The 27,789-nt window shown below is 39.0% G+C and overlaps 3 protein-coding genes and 1 non-coding gene across 4 annotated transcripts; 2 read left to right on the plus strand and 2 right to left on the minus strand.

Moving 5' to 3' along the window:
• Window positions 1-409: 409 nt before the first annotated feature.
• On the minus strand, window positions 410-4,491 carry LOC121750441 (RNA-binding KH domain-containing protein RCF3-like). Its single transcript, XM_042144979.1, has 8 exons — window positions 3,383-4,491; window positions 2,237-2,704; window positions 1,836-2,063; window positions 1,308-1,568; window positions 1,142-1,230; window positions 946-1,051; window positions 747-873; window positions 410-642 (listed from the first exon to the last, which is right to left on the minus strand). The coding sequence occupies exons 1-8, from the start codon at window positions 4,139-4,141 to the stop codon at window positions 626-628; spliced, it is 2,055 nt and encodes a 684-aa protein (XP_042000913.1). The 5' UTR covers window positions 4,142-4,491; the 3' UTR covers window positions 410-625.
• A 1,535-nt stretch (window positions 4,492-6,026) lies between these two features.
• Window positions 6,027-17,848, plus strand: LOC121753197 (protein PLASTID TRANSCRIPTIONALLY ACTIVE 7-like). Its single transcript, XM_042148402.1, has 4 exons — window positions 6,027-6,106; window positions 6,183-6,239; window positions 6,322-6,387; window positions 17,260-17,848. The coding sequence occupies exons 1-4, from the start codon at window positions 6,050-6,052 to the stop codon at window positions 17,587-17,589; spliced, it is 510 nt and encodes a 169-aa protein (XP_042004336.1). The 5' UTR covers window positions 6,027-6,049; the 3' UTR covers window positions 17,590-17,848.
• LOC121753463 lies at window positions 14,669-14,775 on the plus strand. The gene has a single exon (XR_006040437.1). It is a non-coding gene; the product is annotated as a small nucleolar RNA R71 (small nucleolar RNA).
• Window positions 17,849-22,570: 4,722 nt separating the features above from the next.
• On the minus strand, window positions 22,571-27,548 carry LOC121751709 (importin subunit beta-1-like). Its single transcript, XM_042146508.1, has 3 exons — window positions 27,391-27,548; window positions 23,857-26,280; window positions 22,571-23,759 (listed from the first exon to the last, which is right to left on the minus strand). Exons 2-3 carry the CDS (start codon window positions 26,271-26,273, stop codon window positions 23,561-23,563), a joined length of 2,616 nt encoding a protein of 871 aa, XP_042002442.1. The 5' UTR covers window positions 26,274-26,280; window positions 27,391-27,548; the 3' UTR covers window positions 22,571-23,560.
• Window positions 27,549-27,789: the final 241 nt, after the last annotated feature.

Raw genomic sequence — 27,789 nt, forward strand, 5'->3', positions numbered from 1 at the left:
ACTAAATGGTACAGTTCATTCTAATCTTATTGATGTTTTTCAACTAAATGTCGCAATTTTTTCGTAAATAGATAATAGGACTACGATTTAACTCATCAGTAGTAACAACATCAACATATGATTTCACATGTACTATGCTAGATACAATTTCATAAAAAAAATCATTATGGAATAATTACCAATACATTAAAATTTCATGATTTTTCTAGTTGATTTTTAAAGTTGCGATGACAAACCAAAATATGACCAAACTTTGGGATTTTTCTAGCAAAAATCATATCGCTAGCAAAAACTTTAATTTTTAATTCATACATTTACCTTACAAATTCATACATATTTCATCGATAATCCATGGATCATAGTTGAGTTGAGAGTGTAAAAGGGTTTTGTAGCATAACCCTCTCATACATACACCACAAGAACAAAAACAAATTATATGCAGAAACCAAGTTGAATAGTATTTCCTGGAGAAGATAGATATACTGAAAACAACAACATACAACAAAGTCAGATACCTTAAATGAATTATAACATTATGTTCCAAACAACTGATCACTTATCATATCCTTAAAACTCAGATCATCCACGAAAACTGTTGCTGCGGCCAACCTTACACTGGTTGCGCCTATCCATCTTCTTCGGCTGAAACAAGAGTCGTGAGTTAGTGGCAAAATAATTGGATATCAGATCATATTGCTAGTTCTACTGAGTGTGTGTGTGTCTGAGAGATAACGAGAGCAACTTACTGCTCAAGATGAATCCTTGAAGTAAACTCTGAGCTCTCTCTGCTTGCTCTGGAGTACCTGATATTTGAATTACTTTCTCTGTTGCTTCTGGTCCGTTGTCTACCAGTTTCACAGTTGCTCCCGATAACTGTTTGAGCGAGTGTTATAAAATGTCAAGGGTGTATATGCTTAAATATGATCACGGAGAACTCAAACTCACCTCACTGATCAAAGTGAGCTTTCTTGATTTCTTGGCTAGTTCGGCCGCTGCATGGGGTGGAATGACAACTTCTAGTATGCTTCTTGTCACGAGCGGAACAGATATTCTGGAGGAAAAACACGAGTGTGAGAGATTTGAATGCAAGTTAGATTGCTTCTACTGTGAGAAAGGTGGGCTGAGATTGGGATAAAGTGACCTATTCAATATGCTGGGTTGACGATCTTCGCGTCGCTCACTCTCGTTTTGCTTCCATGAATCGGCATTTGAGGGTGTGGAGGCCACATCCTGCAAATTGAAGTTCATTTTATTTGAGAACGATGGATGGAATGAGCATACAAAGTCGGAAACAGGTTTAAACATACCTTTACTTTTTGAGATGTTGTAGCAGTTGAATAACTATGCGGGGCAGAAAGAGCAGGACCATTTCCAGCATGCATTTCGAATGATTGAGGTACGATGTTTCTTGAAGGTGCCTCAGGTTCCACACCACCATTCACAGGGTTAGGAGCAGAAGTATGAGTGACAGGTTCATCCTTCTCATGAAACTCGCTATATGTGTAACTCCTTATCCTTGATGTCACCTCCACGAGAGCCTCTCGAGCAGCTTTGATCTCCCCAACTATCTATAGTTAAGAAATGGAAGATAACAAAGCCCGAATTGTGTTAGTTCTGTATCTTTTCACCTATGGCATAGATGAATCTTGTCAGAAGTATTCAAGCATGAAGCACTTGAAACAACGAACAAGAGCAGCAACAAAGTAGCTCTAACACTAGCTACAAAAGGAATATGTATCCATAGATCCTTTACAAAATTATAGTGTAAATCATATCAAAGGAAAGGGGAGAGAGCAAGACATGATCCTCAACAAATAAAACTATATAGAACAAACCTGTAAAATCTCATCCATCCCTGATACACCCACGGGACGTTGTTCTCTTGGCAGAATCTCGACACTAGCACCATTGATTTTACCTATGTCAGCCAAAGAACCAATTTCATCTGATTGTAAAAGTAGCCGAGTTGTAACAATATTTTCTTTTTCTGGAATAAGATCAGCAATGCGAGTTTGTATATGTAATAAAGCTTCTTGGGCAGGAAACAACTCGTCGTCAGGACCCTAAAAGCCATACAAGTGAATCAGCTTACAAGACATTCCAGAAGACATTAAAGCTAAGAGTTACTGAAAAATTGTGGTCAAATTCATATAGAGCTGAAATGTAGTTTAGAAGACTGCCAGGAAGCAGAGACGAGCTCTCGAACATATGATTACTAAGAGAGATGCAGGCTAACCTCATCAGAAGATATGATTATTACAAGTTCATCCAATCCAGCAACTGGATTAGATACATCAATGTTGACGCCTATTTCATTGTGAAGCAAATCAATGATTCCATCCGTTTCCCCAACAATATAATCAACCTTACGAACAGGGCATAGTATGCGAAACACAAGTTCCTCGCCAGGAAATGATTGAGTATTACTATCAGATACATTAGCAAGTCCGGACTCATGGGAATATCCAGATGAACGCGGGGGATAGTTGTTGTTCCTGGAACCACCAGAATACCTATTTCCAAAGCTAGGCCCTTCTGCAGATGATCGTCTGTTGTTGGCATAGAAATCATCATCTGGAGGATAGAAATGGTCAGGTGATTGTACTCTGTTCTGAAAATGGCTTCTATCACGATGTTGGCTTTCCCTCAAACGAGAAGAAATGATTGCTAGAGCATTTTTCACAGCATGCGCGTCACCAACCACCTGTACAAATTGTGCAGTAATGTTACAGAACAAGGAGAAAATTATTAAAGACCTAATCTTTCTGTACTGCAAGTCAATGTTCCACTTCCAAAAATACATGAACAGTATCAGTTAACTAATGCTCTTCATTTTCTGTTCAAAAAAAGGGAGAATCAGATGAACCCTGCACTTCCACAAGGCAACTATATATTGCATAGTGAATATAGCAATGCAGTATGGCTATGGCATGCAATCAAGAGGCTGAAAAGCTTAAAATCCAGGTAAAGGCAAGATAGTCTTAATTAGGTAAATGGCATGCAAATAGAATTTCAGATCGTCTATTCATTTTGATGAATGAATTAGTCATCAATTCCAGTTAATGCTATGAGATTATCAGCAGCACATTATCACATGCTATATTCCTACAGCTCATTAATGCATCCCCGTCCATCATCAGTAGCATAACAAGAAACTACATTCCATCATCATAAACCTCAAAGCTACTGCATTAGGGAAGCCGTTTTCAGTTTCAGAAGGCGGTCATGCCTGTAACCACCTCATAGTTACATCTCAACCATCCAAATGAGTTGAGGAATCATAAGTTCAATTCAAGTTCTGGTTTTTCAGTCAATGCATTCTAAGGTTTTTCATGTTCAACAAATACTCAAGGCTCCAAAGGAAGGTGTAACAATCAATAACCTGAACAATCTCCTCAGACATGGAAATACAACGAGGCAGAGTATGATCTCGTGGTAAAATCCTAATATGTGTCTTGGTCTCCATCCTCATTTGCTCGATTATCTTCCCCCCTTTCCCCAGCAAACACCCTACGTGCATCCGCGATACCACCAGCCTCGTGACAACTCTATTACCTCCACCTCCTCTCCCACCATACTCATCATTCTCATCCTCCACAAAGCCATCATTATGCCCATACCCTCCTCCTCCTCCCCCTTCAGTCTCCAGAATCCTCTCATGTATCAAGAGCAACGCCTCCTGCGCAGGCGAGAATGACGGTATCCTCCCATCCGGATCCCTCCTCCGGGTGTCAGAGATCTCGATAATCCTCTCCTCGTCCCCAGGCACCAGCTCGTGCACATTAATCCACGCCCCAGTGTGCTGCCTAATCGCCTTAATTATAGACCCCGATTTCCCAATCACTCCCCCTGCCTTCACATCGTGGCACAGAATCCGGTAGCTAGTAGTCACCATCAACTGATCCGGCAGCTTTCTCCCTCCTCCTCCTCCACCACCGCCGCTGCCTCCACCTCCGCCAGAGGAGGATGAGGAGCGACGGTAGCTCGGAGCATAATGGTGACCTCCTCCACCTCCACCTCCAACTCCACCGCCGCCACCACCGTGTGAATTGTTTCCGTAGCGAGGCTTGCTCCGCGAGTGTAGGGTTTCAGATTCATAGTCCTGGTCATAATAGTATCTCTTAGATCTCGATCTATCCATTTCCGATTCCGGATTCCTTCACTTCCAACAATCACAACAACTATTCCAGCAAAAAAAAAACAGAGTCCAAATCCGAGATTCGGTGCTAAAGATTCAAATTTGCGGCCGAAACAGCAGGGGAAATTAGGGTTTAGATTCAAATCCTGCAATTCCTTTCAGTCCAGGTCGCGATTGGAGGAAGATTCGCAATGGCAGATGAGGTCTGAGCTGGTTGAAGCAGATTCCATGGACTAGACAGAAATCATAAAATTTGTGATGTGTAGTAATTGAATTCACAGCCCTATATTTTCGCCTTTGATCGAGTGTGAAAACATGCTAGCCAGATCAGATAGATTCTTTTATGTCAGAAAATTTCTACCCTCTGTCTTCTAGTCTTTTGTCTAAAAATATTTGCTCATTTTTACTATAAATAGTTAACTAATTTATTCAACTTATTTTCAAAATTCCAGTAGTAAGATTCTTAATCGGGTAATGAATAATGATGGAATAATACAATGCATATTTTGCATATTAATCTTATTGGTATGCATTGTTCTTATTTAATTTACATTATTAATGTTATTTTTCGAAACGTTTATTTTAATACTGTAAAGAATATTATTGATATTAATTTTATATAAACATAACTTGATCTATTCTTTTATTTATTTATTAAAAATTATAGAGAAAAGTAACATAATAAGCTTTGATATTTATAAAATTTATAGTAAAATTAATGACATTCTTAACGGTTTCTTAATAGGTTTTAAGTAATTAAATCACATTAAGTTAATAAAGCATCATAACTAATGATAACGTTTAGCAGTATAATCTTATCAAAAGATTTAAATAAATACTCCCTCCGTCCCATGTTACCTGCACGGTTGATTTTCGGCTCGCCACAAACTCCTTACACTATTTATAGTTTAAGTTAGAATTAATGCATTTAATTAATATGTTAGTTTAAGTTAAGAGCTCATTTATTAAGTGATGTCTCATTACACTTCAAATTTTAATTTAATTACACTAAAAAACAATCCCAAATTTACGGCCTAAAATGAAAAATGCGAGTAACATGCGGAGGGATTACAATGTATTTTCGTAATTGGTGGTGCATAATAAGAAAAGAGCGGTGATTTTTTGCAAGAAATGTAAGATCTGCGTATTTGTGAGGGTGTTCTAAACTAGTGGCTGAAGTGGTGTTTGTTGATATTGCTAAAAATTGAAAACATTACTTTGGGGGGACATATTGATTATGTTTTTTTTAATCAAATTTTAGTTGTTTAATGTGAATCCACATTTTAATTAGATGTTCAGTTAGTAATTAATGGAGTATTTGGATATAAGTATTTAAAATCAGAATATATAGTATGGGTTTTAAGCCATTCCAGTATAAGGAAATACTGATTATTACAATGTCATTTGAGCTGTTGGTTACAATCATTGGTATTCAATAAAGATCTGAGTTAAAAACTGATAAAGTTAGAAATCAAGTTAATTCACTTTTTCAATTAGAAAATAATAAATTCATAATTTACTAAATTATCCTTGTTATCTTTGTACCTCACTAGATTATTAATTGATTATTTTTTATGGGACCAAAAATTTATCCAATTGTCTTCGGAAAACAAATTTATATATTGGACCAAATCGGGATCGAAAATAATTTTATATACATATTGCCATATTGGGCCAAATGTTTGACTGAATAATTAATTTTTAAATTAATAATAAGATGAATTAAATGAGAGTAGTGCTTACAAATAATAGGGTTGATAAATATGTTTATAACTAAAATTTATTCACATATTCTTAACCTCATGGGCCAACAGCCCAAACTATAGGCTTCTATTTTGGGCCGATTCCGTTATATTTGTGATTCAATTCAAAAATTGCAGATACCGGAAACTAGATAAAGCTCGACTTGCAATGGCGCTAATTGCTGCTACTTTCAGCACTTCATTGTTCCACTCACTCCCTCCAAATGTATGTTTCTGTAATTCTCTAACTTTGCTCGCTTAATTTTCCATAATTTATCGACCTTTTGATCCATCATGTGCAGAGAATCGAAGTAAAACCGGACAACAAACGGCGCCTCTGTGTTGCTTCGAAGTCGCAGGTTACAATTTCAGCAATGATAACAGTTTTGAGTTTTTTTCGATATATGAAATCGATTTTGTTTTTGTGATTTTGATTGGCAGGATAATAGTTCGAGCTCACGAAATTCAGGAGGCAGTCATAGGCAAGTGTGGAGGCGGAGAAAATTGGTATGATTATGAGCCATATTAACGAAATTTTTTCATACAGTGGGAAGTGAGCATGATGTATTTGTGAGAGAAATGATTTTTCTTATTCTTGTTGTATTTGGGGAAAGGGTTGGGACAGATGTTAGGTATTCAAAATTCTTCTCGGGAGAGAATATTTTATGATTGCTTTCGAAACATCGATTGAATAACTCAAGTGTGAAAAATGAAATCATCTTATTGTTTTAGAAATTGAGAGGTAACTGTAAGATAAGATACTGGAAAATATCTTTGAATAGTTAGTTTCGGAGTTTGGTTTCCACTTGGAGCTCAAATGAGAATTCGTTCCACTTGGTAGATGATAACTTGTTGCTGGATTTTGGGGCTGTATATAGCTTTGTTAATGGTTGATTTCTGATGTGGATAATACTGGTTTGTAAAACAGATCAATTTCGCACGCAAGTTCAAATTAATTACCCAAATATTATCACTAACTGCAAGAATACAGCTTCGTGTGTAGTATTTTAGGTGTCGATCCACAGGGAAGGGAATGATTATTAAAACTTAACACTAAACAAAGCATAAAAAGGTTCGATTTTTGGTTTTGATGATTAATGACACTAAGTTAACAAACTAACTACGCAAGGATTTTAAACACGAGAAAAACAGGTCACTCCAAGTTGCTCCTTAGACTCGAATCATTCTACACATTTATCACACACAAAATTGGGATTAACTTATCAACCTAATCGCTTGCACTGAACATGTTTGCGACGTATAATTCACAGTCAGCTGAACACTTGTTCCATGAATTAATTTTCGAAGGCATTCAACTCCTGCGGAAGCGCGGGAATCTAACATCCTCTACTATACGAGCTTACCTAATCCACTATCAAATTATCCTCTGAACAATTTTAATTTGATAGCATAACAATTGATTAATCCATCCATGTCCATGTTAAAGAGACAATAAACAAGGATTAGATATCTATCACAAAAGATGCCTCTAAAGTAATAGAATTACGCATTAAACACAATCAATGCTATCAAACATGAGTTCAAAAGTGTAGAAGCATTCTAACGAGTCTAATTCACAACTTGGAGCAACAAATGAGCCTAGCCTTGATACATGATAAATTCACTGATTAAAACCGTAGAAGGCATGCTCTTTCGGAGTAGAATTGGATGGTGGAGTCGAATCGTCGGAGTGTCGGGTAGATTTTCCTCCTTCTCTTCTCTTCTTCCTTCTTCTCCGTTCTGTCTTTTTTTTCTCTGTCAAATTCGTCACCTTTCTCCTCTTCTTTCCTCTAACTTATCCCCTCCTTTTCTGAAATAACTGCCATTTAGAAGTTACTCGGCAAATACGCCCGACCGGGCGAATTTAACGAACGAAACGCCCGACCGGGCGAAAGGCTTCTAGGGGTATCGCGGTGAAACGCCCGACCGGGCGTTTTGTGTCGTCACTAACCGCCCGACCGGGCGAACTTTCTGGAATCCTTATGCGTAACGCCCGACCGGGCGTTTTGAAGCTCAGAATCGCCCGACCGGGCGTTCTCATGCTTTGCCCATTTCACCTGCGAACTTCCAGCTTTCACTCTCCTAAACTTCCCTACAAATACACTTTGATGAGTGACAAGTACATGGAAAGTGTGTAGTTTAGGGGGAAAAATATAAGAAATATGCTTCGCATCAAATACCCCCAAACTTAAGCTCTTGCTCGCCCCGAGCAAGATACATTTTCAGCACCAAGACTCAACCAAATCTAACCCGCAAAGATTTTCATCACAAAGAATCATGTAGGGACGTGAGTGACAAAATCTAAACCCCCAACATTTCCAATCAAGATTTCCCACTCTCAAGAACAATCACTCATCCCCCTAGAACGTCAAGTTAAGGTGCACTTCAAAGTAAGTCCGAGCATACGATCAAACAACTCAAACCGTCATCATCGACTCATCAAGCACTACTAACCACATAGACTCACAGATTTCAAATCGAACCTCTTTAACTCTACCAAGTTCTTTACACAACATCCACAAGCATCAACGATAAGGTCCAAGGTCTTATTTCAAGGTTGTAATGGGGCTAGGGACGAGGTAGGATAAGTATGGATAGTGAGCTCAAAGGCTACACATTTGAGTGCCAAAATCTTCCCTCCTACAACTTCCTTCCAAAGATTAACCAACGAAAAATTACAACCAAACCCACACTCCCCCAAACTTGAGATCTATTCCAGACGAGATTACACAAACAAACATAGAAGCTCTATCTTTATTTCATCAACTTATTCCTTTTTTTTTTTTTTGTTTTTGTAAAGACCTCGACTTTTGTGAATTTGGAGGTCGTCTTTTTCTTTTTCTTGTTTTTTTTTTTCTTAGAACTTCATTCTTTTCACCTTCTATCAAGTCTAGAAATGTCTACTCTTTACAATTCACCACCCACACTCAAACTCAAACCACAAAGCTCAACTTGTATTTAGCACCCAAATAGTAGCAAGGTCTATCGATGAGGCTAAAATTAGGCTTATTTCAGTGGCTAAGTGTTTGGCTAAGTGTTTACACAAAGAATAAGAAATTAAGCTCAAGGTGGCTTCTAGGGGATCATTTGATGGACTAGGCATGTGATCATTTGGCCATGGAGTTCATCCTAGTGCCTTATCCTCCCAAATCGTTAACACAAACGAACGCAAGCACTTCACTCGATAAAGCAAATCAATCCAAAATAATTTCCACAAGTCATGCGATTTTCATACTCTCCTCAACTTAAGAAATCGGATGTAATCACAACATGCTCTTTCAAATAAATTCATGCACCCATTCCATTCATCCTAAGCTTCAAAGATCAAGTAAGATCAAGCAAGATTTCCTAACCAGAAAGCCGAAGATAAAGCATGCATCCGTCAACTACATAGATTCAAAACATCTTTATGAAGCAAAACACCCAAAAACAAACATCACAAATCATTCATAACCCCCCCAAACTTGAATGCGTCATTGTCCTCAATGCATGCAAAAAAGACAAATAAAGTAAAGGGAAAGGAAACTCCCCCAAACTTGGCATGACGTCCATAGTGCGTTCGGGTGGGAGGGTGGGTGTAAAAATCCTTTGCAGGTGTGCTTCCTCCTAAGCTCCAATCCTAACTCCCAGTTGCTCCTACAAAAAGAACAAAAACTACAAAAAAAACACTCAATTCAAAATAAATGTTGGAGGAAAGAATTGAGCAAACAAAACCTCCAACATATGAAACCAAAAGATAAAAGAAAGATAAAAACTTGGGTTGCCTCCCAATCAGCGCCTTTGTTTATAGTCGTTGGCTCGACCTTCTTCATCTTTGGTCTACACTTTCGGATTCTCTAGTGTGACCACCTCTTCTGTCTCCGTGCCACTTTCAACTCCAACATAGGCCTTCAAGCGTTGGCCATTCACCTTCCAAATGCTACCATTCTTCTGATCCCGAACATCCACAGCACCATAGGGGTATACCTTGTGCACCACATAGGGACCCCACCATCTTGACTTGAGCTTGCCCGGAAACAGTCTAAGCCGAGAGTTGTACAAAAGGACCAGTTGTCCCTCATGGAATTGACGAGGCTTAATGGCTGCATCATGTACCCTCTTAGCACGCTCTTTGTAGAGATCAACGCTCTCATATGCATGAAGCCTAAACTCATCCATCTCATTCATATCGCACATCCTCTTCTCGGCTGCAGCATCATAATCCAAATTAAGCTTTTGCAAAGCCCAAAAAGCTTTATGCTCAAGCTCTACCGGCAAATGGCAAGCCTTCCCAAATACCAATTTGTATGGTGAAGTTCCAATCGGGGTCTTATACGCCGTTCGATAGGCCCACAAAGCATCATCTAGCTTTTGAGCCCAATCCTTCCGAGATGGCCTTACCACTTTCTCTAGCACCCGCTTAATCTCACGATTGGAGACTTCAACTTGACCACTTGTTTGGGGATGATAAGGGGTAGCAACCTTGTGTTGGACACCATACTTTCCTAGGAGGTTATCAAATAACTTATTGCAAAAATGAGTTCCTCCATCACTGATTATAGCTCGCGGTGTCCCAAAGCGGTTAAAGATGTAATTTTTGATAAATTTCAATACCACTTTGGCATCATTGGTTGCCGAGGCCACTGCCTCTACCCATTTGGACACATAATCAACAGCTACAAGAATGTACTGTTGCCCATTAGACTTGGGAAACGGTCCCATGAAGTCTATTCCCCAAACATCAAAGAGTTCTACCTCGTGAATGTTATTCATCGGCATTTCATTTCTCCACGAGATATTGCCGGTTCTTTGGCAACTGTCACATCTCTCGACATAGGCTTTTGCATCCTTGAAGATCGATGGCCAAAAGAATCCGGACTGAAGCACTTTAAAAGCAGTTCGTCGTGCTCCAAAGTGGCCGCCATACAACGAATCATGGCATGCAGACAAAATCTGAAGGTGCTCATGCTCTCCAACGCACCTTCGAATCACTCCATCACTACAAATCCGGAAGAGAAACGGATCTTCCCAAACATATGTGCGGGTGTCACTCAAAAACTTCTTCTTTTGGTTAGATGACAACCCTTCTGGTATAATGCCCGTGACAAGGTAGTTTGCCAAATTGGCAAACCACGGCACATATGTTTCCCGAGCCTCCACTTGCAACACTTGCTCGTCGGGAAATTTCTCATTTATCCTTTTCTTTCTCTCATCTTCCGTCTCTTCCAATCCCTCTAGTCTAGACAAATGATCAGCTACCAAATTCTCGGTCCCCTTTTGTCTTTAATTTCTACATCAAACTCTTGTAATAAGAGGATCCATCTCACCAACCGAGGCTTTGCATCTTTCTTATTCATCAAATATTTGATAGCTGAATGGTCCGTGAACACTACCACCTTCGTGCCAAGTAAGTATGCACGAAACTTCTCAAAGGCATACACTACTGCTAGCATTTCCTTCTCCGTCGTGGTGTAATTCAATTGAGCTTCATTGAGTACTTTACTAGCATAGTAGACGGCATGTAGGACCTTATCTCTCCTTTGGCCTAAAACGGCCCCCACAGCATAGTCCGAAGCATCACACATCAATTCAAATGGCTTCGACCAATCCGGTGTGATAATAATAGGGGCTTCGACTAGCTTTTTCTTCAACTGTTCAAATGCCTCAAGGCATTTATCATCAAAGACGAACTTGGCATCCTTCTCAAGTAAGTTGCAAAGTGGCTTTGCAATCTTTGAAAAATCTTTTATAAATCTTCGGTAGAATCCTGCATGACCAAGGAAACTACGGATGCCCTTCACATTTGTTGGGGGAGGTAACTTCGAAATCACATCAATCTTAGCCTTATCCATCTCCAATCCCAACTCCGACACCTTGTGTCCCAACACTATGCCTTCTTTGACCATGAATTGACATTTTTCCCAATTGAGCACGAGATTCGATTCTTCACATCTTTGTAAGACCCGTCTCAAATTTTCTAAGCAAAGATCAAATGAGGATCCAAAGACGGAGAAATCATCCATGAAGATCTCCATAATGTCTTCATTCATATCGGAAAAAATTGCCATCATGCAACGTTGGAATGTAGCCGGTGCATTGCACAACCCAAAAGGCATCCGGCGGAAGGCATACGTACCAATAGGACATGTGAATGTCGTCTTTTCTTGATCTTCCGGGGCAATTGCAATCTGATTATACCCCGAGTATCCATCCAAGAAGCAATAATGAGAATAACCCGCAATTCTATCTAGCAACTGATCGAGAAATGGCAACGGAAAGTGATCTTTTCTTGTCGCCTTGTTCAATCTTCTATAGTCCATGCAAACTCTCCATGAGTTTACCAATCGAGTTGCTAAGACTTCATTCTTTTCATTGACGGTCACGGTTATTCCTCCTTTCTTCGGTACACATTGCACCGGGCTGACCCACTCACTATCGGAAATGGGATAGATCATCCCAAATTTCAACAATTTTTTCACCTCTTTTTCCACCACTTCTTGCATAAGTGGGTTCAACCTTCTTTGTCTTTCTCTTACCGGTTTAGCTCCATCTTCCATCAAAATTTTATGCATACAAATTGCAGGGCTAATCCCTTTGATGTCAGCAATGGACCATCCTAGAGCCTTCTTGTGTGACTTCAGTAGCTCTATCAACTTCAATTCTTCTTCATCATTCAACATCGCCGATATCACAACCGGTAAAGATTCACCCTCACCAAGGAATGCGTATTTCAGATTTGTCGGGAGTGGCTTCAATTCTAGCTTTGGTGGTACTTCGATTGAAGGTTTCACATCTGCCGTGAAAGTATCCACCACACATTCATTCTCGAGACTTGGTTCATCAACTTGAGAATCTTCTATTTCATCAAAATCGACATTAAGTGTCGCACCATAGTCTCTCTCCAAACTTCCTTTATCATACACGCTTCCTTCTATTCTTGCCGAGCAACACATCTTGTCAAAAATGCACTTGTCGAGGACATCAACTCTAAAACACGCTTTTGCATCACTAGGATGCTTCATCGCTTTCTCAACATTAATGGTCACTTGCTCACCATTAATTCTGAACGTGACTGAGTTGTCCTTTGCTCCAAGCAACACATCTCCCGTGGCGAGAAATGGTCTACCAAACAGAATTGGTACCTCTTTGTCCTCGGGCATGTCCAAGACTATGAAGTCAACGGGGATGATAAATTTGTCGACTTTGACCAAGACATCCTCTACTATTCCAGTGGGCTTCACGATGGAATGATCAGCCAACTGTAGAGCAATGTCGATGGGCTCCATTCTGTTCTCCAGTCCAATGGCACGTGCAGTTTTCAATGCCATCAGTGAGATCCCCGATCCTTGATCTAATAAGCATTTCGTGAAGATTGTGTTACCGATCTCACAAGGAATCACACAACTTCCCGGATCCCTCTTCTTCATTGGCATCATTCCCGAAATCAGTTGTGAGCAATTCATGCTCAAGGCCACTATCCCCTCATCTTGAAGTTTCTCCTTATTTGCCATCATGTCCTTGAAAAACTTGGAGAACTTGGGGAAATTAGTGAAGAGGTCCACCAATGATACATCCACATTCACTTTCCGGATCACGTTCATCATCCACTCAAAGCTTTTCTCTTTTGGAGCCCTCTTCTTCCTCTTTGGTGGATATGGTGGAGGAGGAATGTGATCGGGGAAGTTGAACTTGCTTTTCGGATCTAGTGCTGGACTTGTCGTCATCTGTCTCTTTGATTCCATCTCTATTCTTTCCTTTCCTTTCTTTTCTGCTAAAAACCTCTCACTTACCTCGGATTCTACACCATGTTCCTTGCTGCCGGATGCAGCCTGTTCTTGACCATGTTGGGCACCATGCACCAACGCGGGACTTCCCTTACATGCCTCATCCGCCCCTGCGTGCGAGGAATGCAAGCCTAACATCTCATCCGCCCCTGCGTGTGAGATGCCGGAAGTACCTTGGCCGTCCATTAATGGTGTCGAATCCAACTCACGACCACTTCTCAAGACCACTGCCTTACACTGTTCATTGCCTCTAGGATTAGGTACGGTATTGCTCGGGATGGTGTTAGGAATCCTCGTGTGATGCCGTGGCAAGCTGCCCTATCTGCGTCTCAAGATTCCTCATTGTCGCATCCATCTGCCCAAACTTTTCCACCGTCCTTTCCTTGAAATTTTCGTTCTCCTTTTGACTCTTAGTCATGAAAGAGAGAATCTGCCCCAACTGATCTTCGACTGATGGCTTCTTCTCATAACCCGGGGGTTGAGTATTGTTCCTCCATTGGTTACCCGAGTTGTTGCTAGGACCGGCTTGATTCCAACTTGCTTGTTGAGGCCTCCAATTTTGCTGATTGTTGTATTGGTTGCCTTGATTGAACCCTTGGCGATTGTTGCCAATATAGTTCACATCCTCCACGGGAGGTCCTTGAAGACTTGGGCACTGATCAGTATGATGCCCTCCTTGACACAATCCACATCTCATCACAGTCACAGCTTGGGGTTGAGGAGTCAATTGAAGAGACTTAACTGCCTTTGTCATTGATGACATTTGAGTGCTTATGTCCGCCAATTGAGCCTCAATGGCTGTCACTCTTTCTGCATCTTTGGTAGCACCAAATGTATCTCCTACCTTCTCAGCTGCTCTTCTTGGATTATGCCAATTCCTTTGATTATTGGCCAACCTTTGAAACAAGGCTCTAACCTCATCGTGAGTTAAATCATCTAGGTTCCCATTTGAACCTGCAGTGACTAGTCCCGTGCCTTCACTGTTGAGTCCCTTGTAGAATTTCAAAAGGTCATGCCCCGGAGCTAGTCCATGACTTGGGCATTTCCTTATCATTTCCGTGAATCTCTTCCAAGCTTCTGCAAAAGACTCGTCATATTTCTGTCGGAAAGATGTGATCTCCTCTCTCAACTTCTCGATCTTCATTGGGGAGTTATATTCCAAAAGAAACAATGTCTTCAGCTCTTGGAATGTTGCTATGTTGTAACCCGGTAATGAGTCATACCACCCTCTTGCTTTCTCCCTCAATGAGAACGGAAATAGGGCCCTCTTAATTCGATGATGCTCCACATTTGGAGGTCTATGAGAGTTTGTCAGCTCGTAGAAGGCATTCAAATGGCTCACCGGATCTTCATCATCCCGTCCATGAAAAAGATTTCCTCCATTCACCAAACTGATGTAGTGAGGTGGAATGTTGACGTTGTCATTTGCGTAGGCACACTCCCCTGGGTACTCAATTCCCGATCTCAGAGTGTCGCCAAACCTCACCACAGGTGGTGGAATCTCATTGTTCTCAGCCATTGATTCACCGTCTGACTCTTGTCTATCCTCCCTTTCTTCACCAAAAAGCCGGTTATTTCTGATTGGACTCGGATAGTCCGGAAAGATCTCAACTGAAGTACCTCTAACCCTTCTTCTTTGATAACAGAGTAATCCAAACGGTGGTGTACCATGTGATCGTGTGTGCATTCACTTTTCTTTCTTTTTTTTTTTTTTTTTTAATACCTACACAACAGAAAATACACCAAGCACAAGCACAAAATATTTCCTATTACCGAAAGCGAGACCTCTCGACAACTTCGGGGTAAGTACTATAAAAAGTGTGTGCTAGAGTGCAAACAAAACTACCTAAAACTAAACTAAGAGTTAGCTAAAAATTACCTAAAATAATACACTCCTTCGTCTTCAAGTCCGGACGTGGTAGATGGCTATCACACCGTAGAACACGAACAATGTACCTATAAAACTCAAAAAGAAAAATCAAACAAAATAAAAACAAACAAAAACTATAAGCTAAATAATCGATTGCCTTCCCCGGCAACGGCGCCAAAACTTGATGTGGATAATACTGGTTTGTAAAACAGATCAATTTCGCACGCAAGTTCAAATTAATTACCCAAATATTATCACTAACTGCAAGAATACAGCTTCGTGTGTAGTATTTTAGGTGTCGATCCACAGGGAAGGGAATGATTATTAAAACTTAACACTAAACAAAGCATAAAAAGGTTCGATTTTTGGTTTTGATGATTAATGACACTAAGTTAACAAACTAACTACGCAAGGATTTTAAACACGAGAAAAACAGGTCACTCCAAGTTGCTCCTTAGACTCGAATCATTCTACACATTTATCACACACAAAATTGGGATTAACTTATCAACCTAATCGCTTGCACTGAACATGTTTGCGACGTATAATTCACAGTCAGCTGAACACTTGTTCCATGAATTAATTTTCGAAGGCATTCAACTCCTGCGGAAGCGCGGGAATCTAACATCCTCTACTATACGAGCTTACCTAATCCACTATCAAATTATCCTCTGAACAATTTTAATTTGATAGCATAACAATTGATTAATCCATCCATGTCCATGTTAAAGAGACAATAAACAAGGATTAGATATCTATCACAAAAGATGCCTCTAAAGTAATAGAATTACGCATTAAACACAATCAATGCTATCAAACATGAGTTCAAAAGTGTAGAAGCATTCTAACGAGTCTAATTCACAACTTGGAGCAACAAATGAGCCTAGCCTTGATACATGATAAATTCACTGATTAAAACCGTAGAAGGCATGCTCTTTCGGAGTAGAATTGGATGGTGGAGTCGAATCGTCGGAGTGTCGGGTAGATTTTCCTCCTTCTCTTCTCTTCTTCCTTCTTCTCCGTTCTGTCTTTTTTTTCTCTGTCAAATTCGTCACCTTTCTCCTCTTCTTTCCTCTAACTTATCCCCTCCTTTTCTGAAATAACTGCCATTTAGAAGTTACTCGGCAAATACGCCCGACCGGGCGAATTTAACGAACGAAACGCCCGACCGGGCGAAAGGCTTCTAGGGGTATCGCGGTGAAACGCCCGACCGGGCGTTTTGTGTCGTCACTAACCGCCCGACCGGGCGAACTTTCTGGAATCCTTATGCGTAACGCCCGACCGGGCGTTTTGAAGCTCAGAATCGCCCGACCGGGCGTTCTCATGCTTTGCCCATTTCACCTGCGAACTTCCAGCTTTCACTCTCCTAAACTTCCCTACAAATACACTTTGATGAGTGACAAGTACATGGAAAGTGTGTAGTTTAGGGGGAAAAATATAAGAAATATGCTTCGCATCAATTTCATGATCATTCTTTGTACTATGTTTTGCTTACTGATCAGGGTGTTCGAATGCAATTATTTACTCATCTTAGGAAGTTCGGTTGATGTCAACAGGACTAAGGAGAATGTCATGATCCTCGAATTTATTGATAGAATGCAGGAAAACCCGAACATTTGGAGAACAAATATCTGTCTATGCATCGTCTCCCATATAGTGTGGGGGCTTTGATGATGATGATGATTGAAACTTTCATTTCAAGTGGTGGTTGCTATTCAGCTATCTCTCTGTATCGTGTGCTTTCAGGTGAAAAAAGATAAGACGAGGATAGAAAGAGTTCCGTTTCTTGAGGAACAGGTGAGGAGGATAAGGGAGACAGGAGAGCTCCTGACAATGGACATCGAGAGGCTATTGCTCTCGGAGGATAATAGGTTTGATTTTGTGAATGAAGTGGCAGCAGAGGCGAAGCAGTATGTAGACAACAACCGTGATGAGTATGGTGCAAAGAAAGCAATCCTCCACGTCATCAGCAACCGTATGAATGACTCTGGAGTTCACCGTCCTGAGGCATACAGAGAAGATGATCCTTTCAAGCCAGGTCCTGGCTTCCTAAGGCAGGAACTCTATGATAAATAATTAGTCCTTGTTATTTTCTTTATACCAAGTATCCGTGCATGTTCTTATTCGAGCTAGTATTGATATTGCTGTGACCTGCTATACCAAACTATGTCTGAGAGGTATTTTGGATGCAATTGAAAAAGATCACTATCTTATCCCCATCAAGATCTCATCATCTTTGGTTAGGTTATTGTTTTTTAGGAGGAACCGGTGGCGAAGCCGGGGAGTCTTGTCTAGGTGTATTGTTACATGATTAACACTCCTTCATTTTGTTGTATGCGATTATGTTATAAAGTTGTTGAATGTTTTTAAGCTACCTAGCCTGAAGCCTGAATGTTTCAAGCTTTATGCATAAACATTCAGGCTTCGGGCTAGGTGGGGCAAGCCTTTTTTGACAGCTCTTTTAGTAAGTGTTCTTTGTTGCTTCCTTTGATGTTTGTTGTGGAGTATCACACATTTAGGATACCAACAGCTGCTACTATGGGCTTGAAACCTAAAAGATGTTATTGAGGTTTGAGCCTAACTTTATTCCACGTTTCAAGAAATGACATTTGCCTGTATATGCACATATCCTTATCTAAGCAACAAACAACTATTGTTTGACTTACTGTATGGGGCATCATACTCTTATCTGTCACTATACTGACCTAATAGATATAATACATACACATGCCTACCTCAGGGACATTGTCTTTTTCTAGTATTCAGTGGTCTGAAAATTTCCTGTTGGGAGCTACAAGGGTCATTTGACCCTTCAAGAATCCCTACAACATTTAAACTACAGTTTTATTCATTCTACTATCTCCCACCAATTTGATGGATGTATGTAAGATTTAGGAGCATTTACTCCATGTGATAGATTCAGAGTTGTCAGAAGTGCGGGTTGCATCAAGGCGATTAGGCAAAAACCAGGGTGCACTAGTCCATATTCAGATTCTAACATTTAGGGTTAGATAAGAGTTAATTTCTTTTGAGAATATCAAAAGACAATTAAACAGAGAGTGGAATGACCTCCTCGGCCCAGCCACCTTGGGGCGATTCCAGCTGTGCCCAGAGAGGCGTGCCCTTAACAACACCGGATAATTTAGATTGATATAACGTATGATTGAGAATTTAAATAGTCTTCGACCGCGGCATGTATACCACATAAAATTAAATACTACAAATTACGTGCATAGTGTATCCTCCCCTAAAGTTGTGATATTGGTATGAGATCACTGAAATAATAGAACACTAAAAAACTTGAAAACTTTAGTGACAAAGTCGTACACAAAGGAAAGGGACAAGCAGAAAGTTTTTGAAAAAGATGGGTCATACATATATGCATTCCAAAATCCTCCATCTCAATCCTTGAATATATGATTGCCCTCTGCAATTATTTTTTCCAGTGGACTGGAATGCATTTGTGAAGAAATTGAAATCCACTTAAGTTGATTCCTTAATATGAACTCTTCCGGTTATAAGTTAATGATGTTGGGGACTGATACTATGATTATTATTATTATTATTATTATTATTATTATTATTATTATTATTATTATTATTATTATTTAGTTAGTTAGTTAATTATGAATTTGCATATCTTTTCCATATCTTTTGTCTTGCTCATTAAGTTAGTATCCACTATTATAAATAGTGGACATTGTTAGTCATTTTGATCATTCAAGAAATATCAATTATCCTTCTATTTTACTTTCTTTTACTCTCTTTCCTTTCAAACATGCAAAACGCACACAACCCTAATTTTGACGCTGGATTGATCGACGGGCAAAAGCTCCCGCGACGTTCGACGCAAAATCAACGAGTTAAGGAACTTCATCCTTAACAGGGACTATATCATTCACGAGTATTAATTTCAAATATGTCTTACTATACTTTTGATGAAACGCTAATATTTTCTAGGATTTCAAAATTTAATCACAAAAAAGTTCATATGAATGGAACTTAGGTCATGTTTGGATTATAGTAGGTCACAGTCACATATTCTAGTGCTCAAAATTGAATTCAATGACTTTCAGCGACTACTCATATCTGCACTTACCCTCATAATAACTTATACAGTAATGTTTATGTATAGAAAATTGAGTTCCGGTAGAACTATGCCTAATTAAGGCATATAGCTGCACGATGCAAAGACTTTGATAATTGTGAAGATTAATGCTCTAATAAGTAATGGTGGTAGTGCTTTTGACCAAACTAATTGATTTACGAAGACAAAGTCTATCCATATATATTAATTAATTATTAATTTCTCGACAAATACAAGTGGATCAAAACAAATCAGAAATGGCAAACACAGACCAAAACGACATTAATTTTCTTGATATAAGTATTAATTATTGATTAACACCATTGATTGGTTTATCCAACTCAAGTGAGTTAGTTTTGTCTGATAAGAGTGTTACTATATCTATAAGTCAATGAAATTGAAAAGGTCAAAGATTGTATGCTAACATTAGTAAAAACTGAAAAGAGCAGTAATAAATAATTAAATACACATGTCTCCTTTTAGGTATTTTACAATTGAAATTGGTTCATGAATGTCGATTAATTTAAAATGAATTAATATGAAAATTACATATTTATCCTCTTATGATAATTTAGACGAAATTAAACCTTTTAAGTTGAATACGTACATATTTAAAAAGATTAACTTTTTCATTGAATATTTGCATAACTATCCTTAAATTAAATTGTAATCATATAGGAGTACTATGAATTTATCAAAATAAATCTTTGTGTCGTTTCATTTTCATTTCCATATTAATAATTAAATCAACATAAATAATATCGACCGGATTCGATTTGACATTTAGGGTCATTATATAAGTGGAGTATAAATTATGTTTCGTTTGTCTTTATCTTTATATCCTATTAACAAATAATGACAACAAGAGGCGCGCGATACAATAAATAATATAGTTATAATATTACAATGTCACAAACATTGATACGAAACATATAGATTATGAGAAGAAGTTATTGAAGCACCATGGCTTTTGTTTTGTACTACTACACTAGTGTCTAGTGGTTATTGGTCGGATCACAACTATAAGGTCTTAGCATTATTTGTAATAATATGCAGTAGAATTTAGGGACCTTTGCCACCTCTCCTCCCTCTTGGATCATGCTTCACATTAGGGCCAGCATCATCATAGTCTAATACTATGTCCATTCCAAGAAGCTTTCTTGAATTTGCTCCCATTTCTCCCTTACAAAATAAAAACACCATTAAACTTTAGAATGTGGTTCCATTGAGAACCTTTTAAAATGAGAAATTTGAGAACTAAAAATCATCCTCCCTATGTAGCCGAGTTATACTTTTGGGTTGTCCCATTGTAACCGAGTCGTATTCCTTTTTTGTTATTCCATTGTAGCTGAGTCATTTCCTCTTTTGGTAAAAAGTAATTTAATCTCTCTTCATCTCTTTATCTTTTTACTTTCTATTTTATTCTCCTTTTACATAACTCATTTAAATCAATGTTGTTTTGTATGATAAGCGAAGAGAATAAAGTAGGAGACATAATAATATAAAAAAGAACGATGTTTTAATTTATAAAATTGTGTTATCTTCATTGTGACATGCCAAAAAGAAAAGTTTGTCATTTTTGTCGAGACAGATGGAGTATATAATTACCTTGTGAAGAAGATGGTTTATCGTGCCATGGTCTGAGCCCTTAACTGCACCTGCATAGAGAAGAATGAATAAATAATGATATTTTAGAAAATATATTACCAGAGAATACAACACAATTCCACACTAACTTTCCAAACACAATTTATTGGTTGAAGGATAAGGATCTCATAATGTAAAATACATAAAAACAATTTTTTCACCTATTTGTAATTTAGGTTTGGATACCTGCAGAGAGAAACATGAGGAGCAACAACATTGCTAAACTCTTTGTCCTAGCATTCATCACTACTCAATGTGATGAGTGTTGTATGGGTTTTGCAAGATTTATGAGGGAAGGGAGCCTTTTTTATAAGCAAAAGTGGCCATGAAATGTGTGATATTTGGTAATGCCCACCACCCCCCAATGGCTAATACAATCATGATGAAATGCATTACCAAAATGTTAAGTCAACTTCACAATATGCATGTTTACATCATGAATTCATTGCATACATTTATATGCAATTTTGTGTGTATGTTTGATCGTGCATGTCATGGCTCAAATTAATCACTTGGAAATTTCAATCTAGTGACCTTTTATCGCTTCAAAGTAAACATCTGTTTGGAACAATTACAAAGATTAGAAACTAATTGAAAAAATATACATTACTCATTTATCCTCCGGAAATTAAGGAAAAATAAGTTTTCTTACCGAAAATTGTTGAGATTGGTTACTATATACTCTTTTTAGCCAGAGCTGTCTTTCTTGTTAGAGTTCACTTCCGTTTTAAATTGCTGAGATTTGCTGCTTTTCAACCAAATAACACTTAATATTAGAGTTAAATTTCATTTTTCGTTTGTCGTTCTTTGCTACAAACATGCCACATTATCTCTACCTTCCGACATCGATAACAACCTTATTCACTGTTCTTGTTGCAAGATTTTTGTTTCCTAAATCCACAATTATAAGTGATATTCTAACTATTTGATCTTTAATCATCATGAAACCAGGAGCATAACTTTTGCTAGAGATGTAAATGGAGAGTCACCTAACCAACAAAATCGATTCCAGTGCTTTTCTTAAGGTTTTTTTTTTTCGATAGCTACCCTTTTGTGAGCCCATAGACTTGATATGTTTTGGAAAAACTAGTGTCAGCACCACTCATTCATCCATAAAAATAATTGCGTCACATGGTAAGAAAATATTAAAACTACCTCCATGTATTATAATTGTAACAATTTAAAAAAGATATCTAGACAAGCTTGGAAAAAACTCTAGATACATAATGAATGCTCAAAGAAATCATTAACTAACAAATTAAGATCATATGATTCATATCCACATGAAATTTATAAGCAAGACTAAAAGCAGGAACGAAGACATAAAACAAATTAGGAGATGAATAATACCACAGGGCCACAAATACATTGCCTTGCCTCTTGAAGAAAAAACAAAATAACTGCAAAGCAATTCTTCAACCCTATTCTCAAATCTGTTCAATGTCATCAACAAATTTCATGACATTTCCCACTCTTGCAACGTCATAATCTCAACAAAACATATAGATTTTACATATTCAAAGGAAACATTGAAGAAAAAACATTGTACCAGATGGCAGAAAATTGCAGGTTCTTCTCCTCGTAAATGGAAGGAAATTCGACACTAAATAAACCACCAGTGAAATGCCTACGACTAATGAAAAATGTATGCAAATGAAATGTGACCTAAATCTGGAGTAGTTTGACAAAACCCCCATGCAATTTTCTAGATGAATGAAATGAATGGTTTTGTATGCAACAGACTAAAAATGAGTTTGGAATGTTTATGCATGAAAAATGTATGGACTTGGGGGAAAAAAAAGAAAAAATGAAAAGAAAAAGTGGGTATGACAGACAGCTTGCTTGACTTCATGCAAATATAGAAACAAAAGCTGCAAGCTGATGCTTCAGTTGAAACCATTCGACGAGCACGTGGCGACCAGAGCAGTACGGGAGCTGTTTCTGAACAGCCCCAGAAAAGTAGTTCATGTCGAGCATGCAGCATAGTTAACCTGTTCAGCCCACTAACAAGCATCCATAGCCAGCACAAAATTGGTATTTCAACTAACAACTTCTCCTGAAGAAATCACAGAAGCCACCATCACCAACTACCCCACCCCACCCCCAACACCAATCCAAGGCAAAAGAAAGGAACCTGACCTGACCTGACCCGACCCAACTGCATGATGCTTATGCATGAGTTAGTGACAATGGAAATGCTTCTGTAGTCAGAAAATGGTATGACCCAAAATGACATGACTATCCCAACCTCAACCCTGACTCGACACGACCATATGCATGCAGGTAAAGTAATATGCACCAAGTGAAACCGCCTCAAACAGATATGGCACGGCTAATAGCCAACCTGGCCCACTCAGCAGATTCCTTAATCAAATGGTCGTCTGAGGACAAACATTCATTTAAGAAGTCTTTGCTCGACAGAGATTCTTGAATCATAGAGCCAGCATTACTTCCCAGAGTGTCAGCAAGATCTCCCAGGACACCGATAGCGGTTTTCATCACAATATCATCCCTGAGTCAAAACGATAACACAATCATTAATTATTATTAACAGACAAAAAAAATTACAAAGAAAAAAAAGGAGCAAAAGTAGATAAATGTAAACTTACATATCCTTCTCTATGTAAATGCTATCCAGGAAATGCAAGATGTGAGGTGCATATGGTATCAGAAGTTGGGTTTTTGGTGAGTTCTTGAAGCCCTGAAATATCCCCGAATATGCCTCCAAAATTCCATTTCTAAGAGAGTTAGTGTATTCAATCATTTCATCATCCGCACCAGATGTATGGGCAGACAACTCTGCAGCACTCTGTAGCATGGGCATGGCATACATCAAATACTTCTCAAAGCTCTCACCTATTGCTAGGGCTATATCTCCAAAGCAAGAAAATATTGGAGGCTTGACAGACCGATGCAACTGATTGGTCGACAAGTCCTTCAGTAGCTGCGTCATTATACCATCACAGTAAGTCAGCACCCTATCGTCCAATGCCCTGCAGAGATCCCCCACAACACCAACAGTGACAGCACAGACCTGGTATTCCTCAAAATTCTGAAGACCCATCTCCAAATACTTGTAAAAATCTGGCATATACTTTGCAAAGTTTGGCCCTGTTGCATAGGCAAGTGCACCAATGGAAAGCATTGCTTCCTCATGGACAGTGGCATTTCTACAAGCAAAGACTCGCAAAAGAAGATTCATTATCTGATCTGCATATTGAAGTAAGGCATACTTAGTAGGATCTGATGCCCCTAGTTTTTGTATGATGACTTGCAGACACCCACAAAGAAGGCCTTGCAATTCAGTCTGTTTCTCCCTCTCATCTGATGAAAGTTTTTGAGCCTCAAGTGTTTTGTGAAGCTCCGTCATAATGACTTGAACAAGTTCCACCACTAAACGAGCTGTTTCCTCAGTGGAGCTCCTCACTACTTCATTTAGCGTTTCATAGGCAGCTGTCCTAAGTCGAGACTCGCCTACATCTTCTCTATGAGTTACATAAAGAAGAGATTGTACAATTTCTTGGAAAAAAGGTGTTAATGGTGATGTTGGACCAACATCCTCGTAACCTTGGGCCAGAAAATAAAGAGCACCACAAGCTTTCTCAGCAACATTTGGAGCATCTTTCATGCTCTGCAGGAGAACTGTGATTATCTGTTGACAGTTGGCTGAGGTAATAATGGGAGTCTCCACGGAGGAGCCATGAAGAAACTCAAATATCCTCCCAAGAGTCCAGGCAGTTGTGTCCTTCACATGACTATTAGGGTCTTTGGTCAAGGCAGTGAGCATGAAACCGAGGGCAACATTGACGATAGAGATTAATTTGTCTGGTGAAGGGCCCTCCAATATCGAGCCAAATGCATAAGTAGCCGCTTCTCTTTGCCTCCAATCACCTTTTGCAATATTTTCTTCGATAAATGGCATGACAAGTGGTACTATGTCATCCCCCACGGTCCGAGCAACTAAGCCAAGACAAGTACCACCAGCCATTGCAAGATTCCAGGCACCTTCATCTTGATCCTGATCCTCTTCTTGCTTAAGAAGTGTCTCCAACAGCAAGGGCACAAGAGCAGGGAGTGCCTGCTTGATGAAATAGTAGCAGGGAACATCTGAATCTGCCGTAAAATCACCTCCAAATTCGTCCAGAATATCAATTTCCTCATCACAAATCGAGCTCCAAAATTCAATTGCCTGGAGAGCAACTGGTTCCTCATCATCCCGGACAGCCTTGGATGTGATGTTAAAGATGTCTTGTATGTATGGAGCTAGTTTCTCATAATACGTGGATCCAATTGAGACCAAACACTCATATGCTGCCTGCCGAATTTTGACTTCTGGAGAAAGTGTGGCCTCGCAAACGACTCTCATTATGTAATCCCGCTCCATATCGTTCGAAAAGTTAGCCTGGGCAAATCCAAGAGCGTTGTACAAAGCTCTTGTGGATGCAAGCCGGACCTCAATATTAGCTTCATTGGCATTCATACCTTGAACAACAGCTGTGAGTATCTTATTCACTTGATCTTGATCAATTACCTCCGGAGCTACTTCTTCACACAAGTATCCAAGTGTTTCAATGGTAGCTTGCTTGACATGAGGTGGAACTTGATGAACATTTGAAAGGAGAGATCCAACAAGCTCAGGCCACTGCTTCTGTGGCAGCTCAATGCCTGCAACCTTCGCAATCACTTGTGAAGCAGTTGACCTAGCATCAATAGCGGTAGATGACAGGGTCTGCAATAAGCATGCCTTTATCTGGCTCTTCACAGAAACATCTAATGACAACCACCTTTGCACAAGCTCATACTTCCTATGCTGCTCCTTCGCATCCAAGGCATTTTTTAAAACCAACCCAGCAAGTTTACGGCTGTCGACAGGCTTCTCCTCACTAGCAAGCTCTACAGAAAGGGACAACAGAAAAGCCGGAAGGTTTTGCTCTTGAAATTGTTTCAGACTCTCTTCAGCATGTTTCCTTACTGTTGAATCAACTGACTGTGCACTTAGAAGGATGTGAGTGACTTCCATAGCCATATCCTCTCTGTGGATACCACAGCATATTCAAATTATATGATGAAATGACAGGTTGCAGTATATATTGACAGTTCAAAACATTCAGAGACTAAAATTGTATGTTCCTATAGAAAATACTAGTGAGCATAGTAGAAGACATCCATGAAAATAAATAGTCAAGCAATTAACATATTTCACTTAAAATAATTCTCTCATAGTAGTTCACTAAGTCAATTTTAATGTAAATGTTTTGGCTGAGTAACATCACACCAGACTGAAACATATAAAAAAAATCACTCAATCCAACAAATTGAACTTATATGTCAAATTAACAAACTGTTCACTACAGTTTTCCTCAAAGTGCACAAGAAACAGCATTACAGGATTGCCGCCACAATCCACCCAGTAATAGGGATTATATGAGCACTATAAAGCACTAACTTAAAGACAAAGAAAATGGCCGAGTGAGAAACATCCTTGCATATAAAAAAGCAAAATAGAATGGCACAGTCACACAGATGAAATAGCTCTCTCATAGTAGTTCACTGCAGTTTTTCGGTAGCCGTTTGAGCTGGGGAAGATGACAACAGATTGAAACAGATCCAATGAAATCGCCCTTAATCGAACCCAAGAAAAAACATGAACAGTCAATCCCACAGTGCACAAGGGCTTTCATTACAGTATTACCACCACAATCAACCAAGTAACGGAGGTTCCATAAATCAGATTAAAGCACAGATATAACCTAAAAAATCCCACTTGAAAAAGACAAACTCATCCAAACAACAAGAGTAACAACAGCTAAACTGCAATAACACGCGGGAAAGAAAAGCTTCAGAGCGCGATCCATTAAAATATACTACTACTCAATAATTCTTGTTATTTACATATTAGCTAGCAATATAAGAAGAGATCGTGGCTATTCCCAACCTAAGGTTTTCAACTACGCAATCAGATCGTCCCAACAGGAAGATCCGGTAATCATCCAATGGCGCAAAGCGCTATCCAAACTTCCATTTCCGTTTCACAATAAAAATTAAATCTTTGATTACTCAACACACACATGTTATGTTATAGTCTGATACCAAAGGACAAATGGAAATTAAACTCGAAAATCAATGCAATAACATGAAATCACCTGGGGAGAAATGAGGAGCGAGTGAAGAGTTCACTCTCTGATCGTATTAATTCAAAAGCGGCGCCCCTGAAAACCCTAAACAGGAGTTTTAGAGAGAGATAGAGAAAATCCTTAAAGATGAACACTTGAATTATGAAATGTAATGAGTTACAATAACAATTTCCTTTTTGTTGTGCAATTATTGTATGCGGAAACGACCAGGTAATTTCTACAGCATTATACGCTGTATAGTCGTGTCGGTCCCACTCGACGAAGATTTTCATTCCAATTTTTATTCCTTCCTTTTAAAAAAAACGTGTTTAATATTTTAAGAGTAGTACTTCAACTATGACATATTTTATGCAAGTACATGTAATGATGTAATTATATCAATTAATAAATGTTAAGAGTGAAAAAAAT

Source organism: Salvia splendens, chromosome 10, assembly GCF_004379255.2.
Source record: "Salvia splendens isolate huo1 chromosome 10, SspV2, whole genome shotgun sequence".
Lineage (NCBI taxonomy): Eukaryota > Viridiplantae > Streptophyta > Magnoliopsida > Lamiales > Lamiaceae > Salvia > Salvia splendens.

What these genes read in the sequence shown, in the direction of transcription:
- LOC121750441 (XM_042144979.1), bottom strand. Translation starts at nt 4,141, where the DNA reads ATGGATAGATCGAGATCTAAGAGATACTATTATGACCAGGACTATGAA. An exon ending in TAATCATATCTTCTGATGAG is followed by an intron (nt 2,064 to 2,236) that starts GTTAGCCTGCAT and finishes TATGGCTTTTAG; the next exon opens with GGTCCTGACGACGAGTTGTT. An exon ending in GGATGGATGAGATTTTACAG is followed by an intron (nt 1,569 to 1,835) that starts GTTTGTTCTATA and finishes TCTTAACTATAG; the next exon opens with ATAGTTGGGGAGATCAAAGC.
- LOC121753197 (XM_042148402.1), top strand. Translation starts at nt 6,050, where the DNA reads ATGGCGCTAATTGCTGCTACTTTCAGCACTTCATTGTTCCACTCACTC. An exon ending in TCCACTCACTCCCTCCAAAT is followed by an intron (nt 6,107 to 6,182) that starts GTATGTTTCTGT and finishes CATCATGTGCAG; the next exon opens with AGAATCGAAGTAAAACCGGA. An exon ending in TGTGGAGGCGGAGAAAATTG is followed by an intron (nt 6,388 to 17,259) that starts GTATGATTATGA and finishes GTGTGCTTTCAG; the next exon opens with GTGAAAAAAGATAAGACGAG.
- LOC121751709 (XM_042146508.1), bottom strand. Translation starts at nt 26,273, where the DNA reads ATGGCTATGGAAGTCACTCACATCCTTCTAAGTGCACAGTCAGTTGAT. An exon ending in ATTTACATAGAGAAGGATAT is followed by an intron (nt 23,760 to 23,856) that starts GTAAGTTTACAT and finishes GTTTTGACTCAG; the next exon opens with GGATGATATTGTGATGAAAA.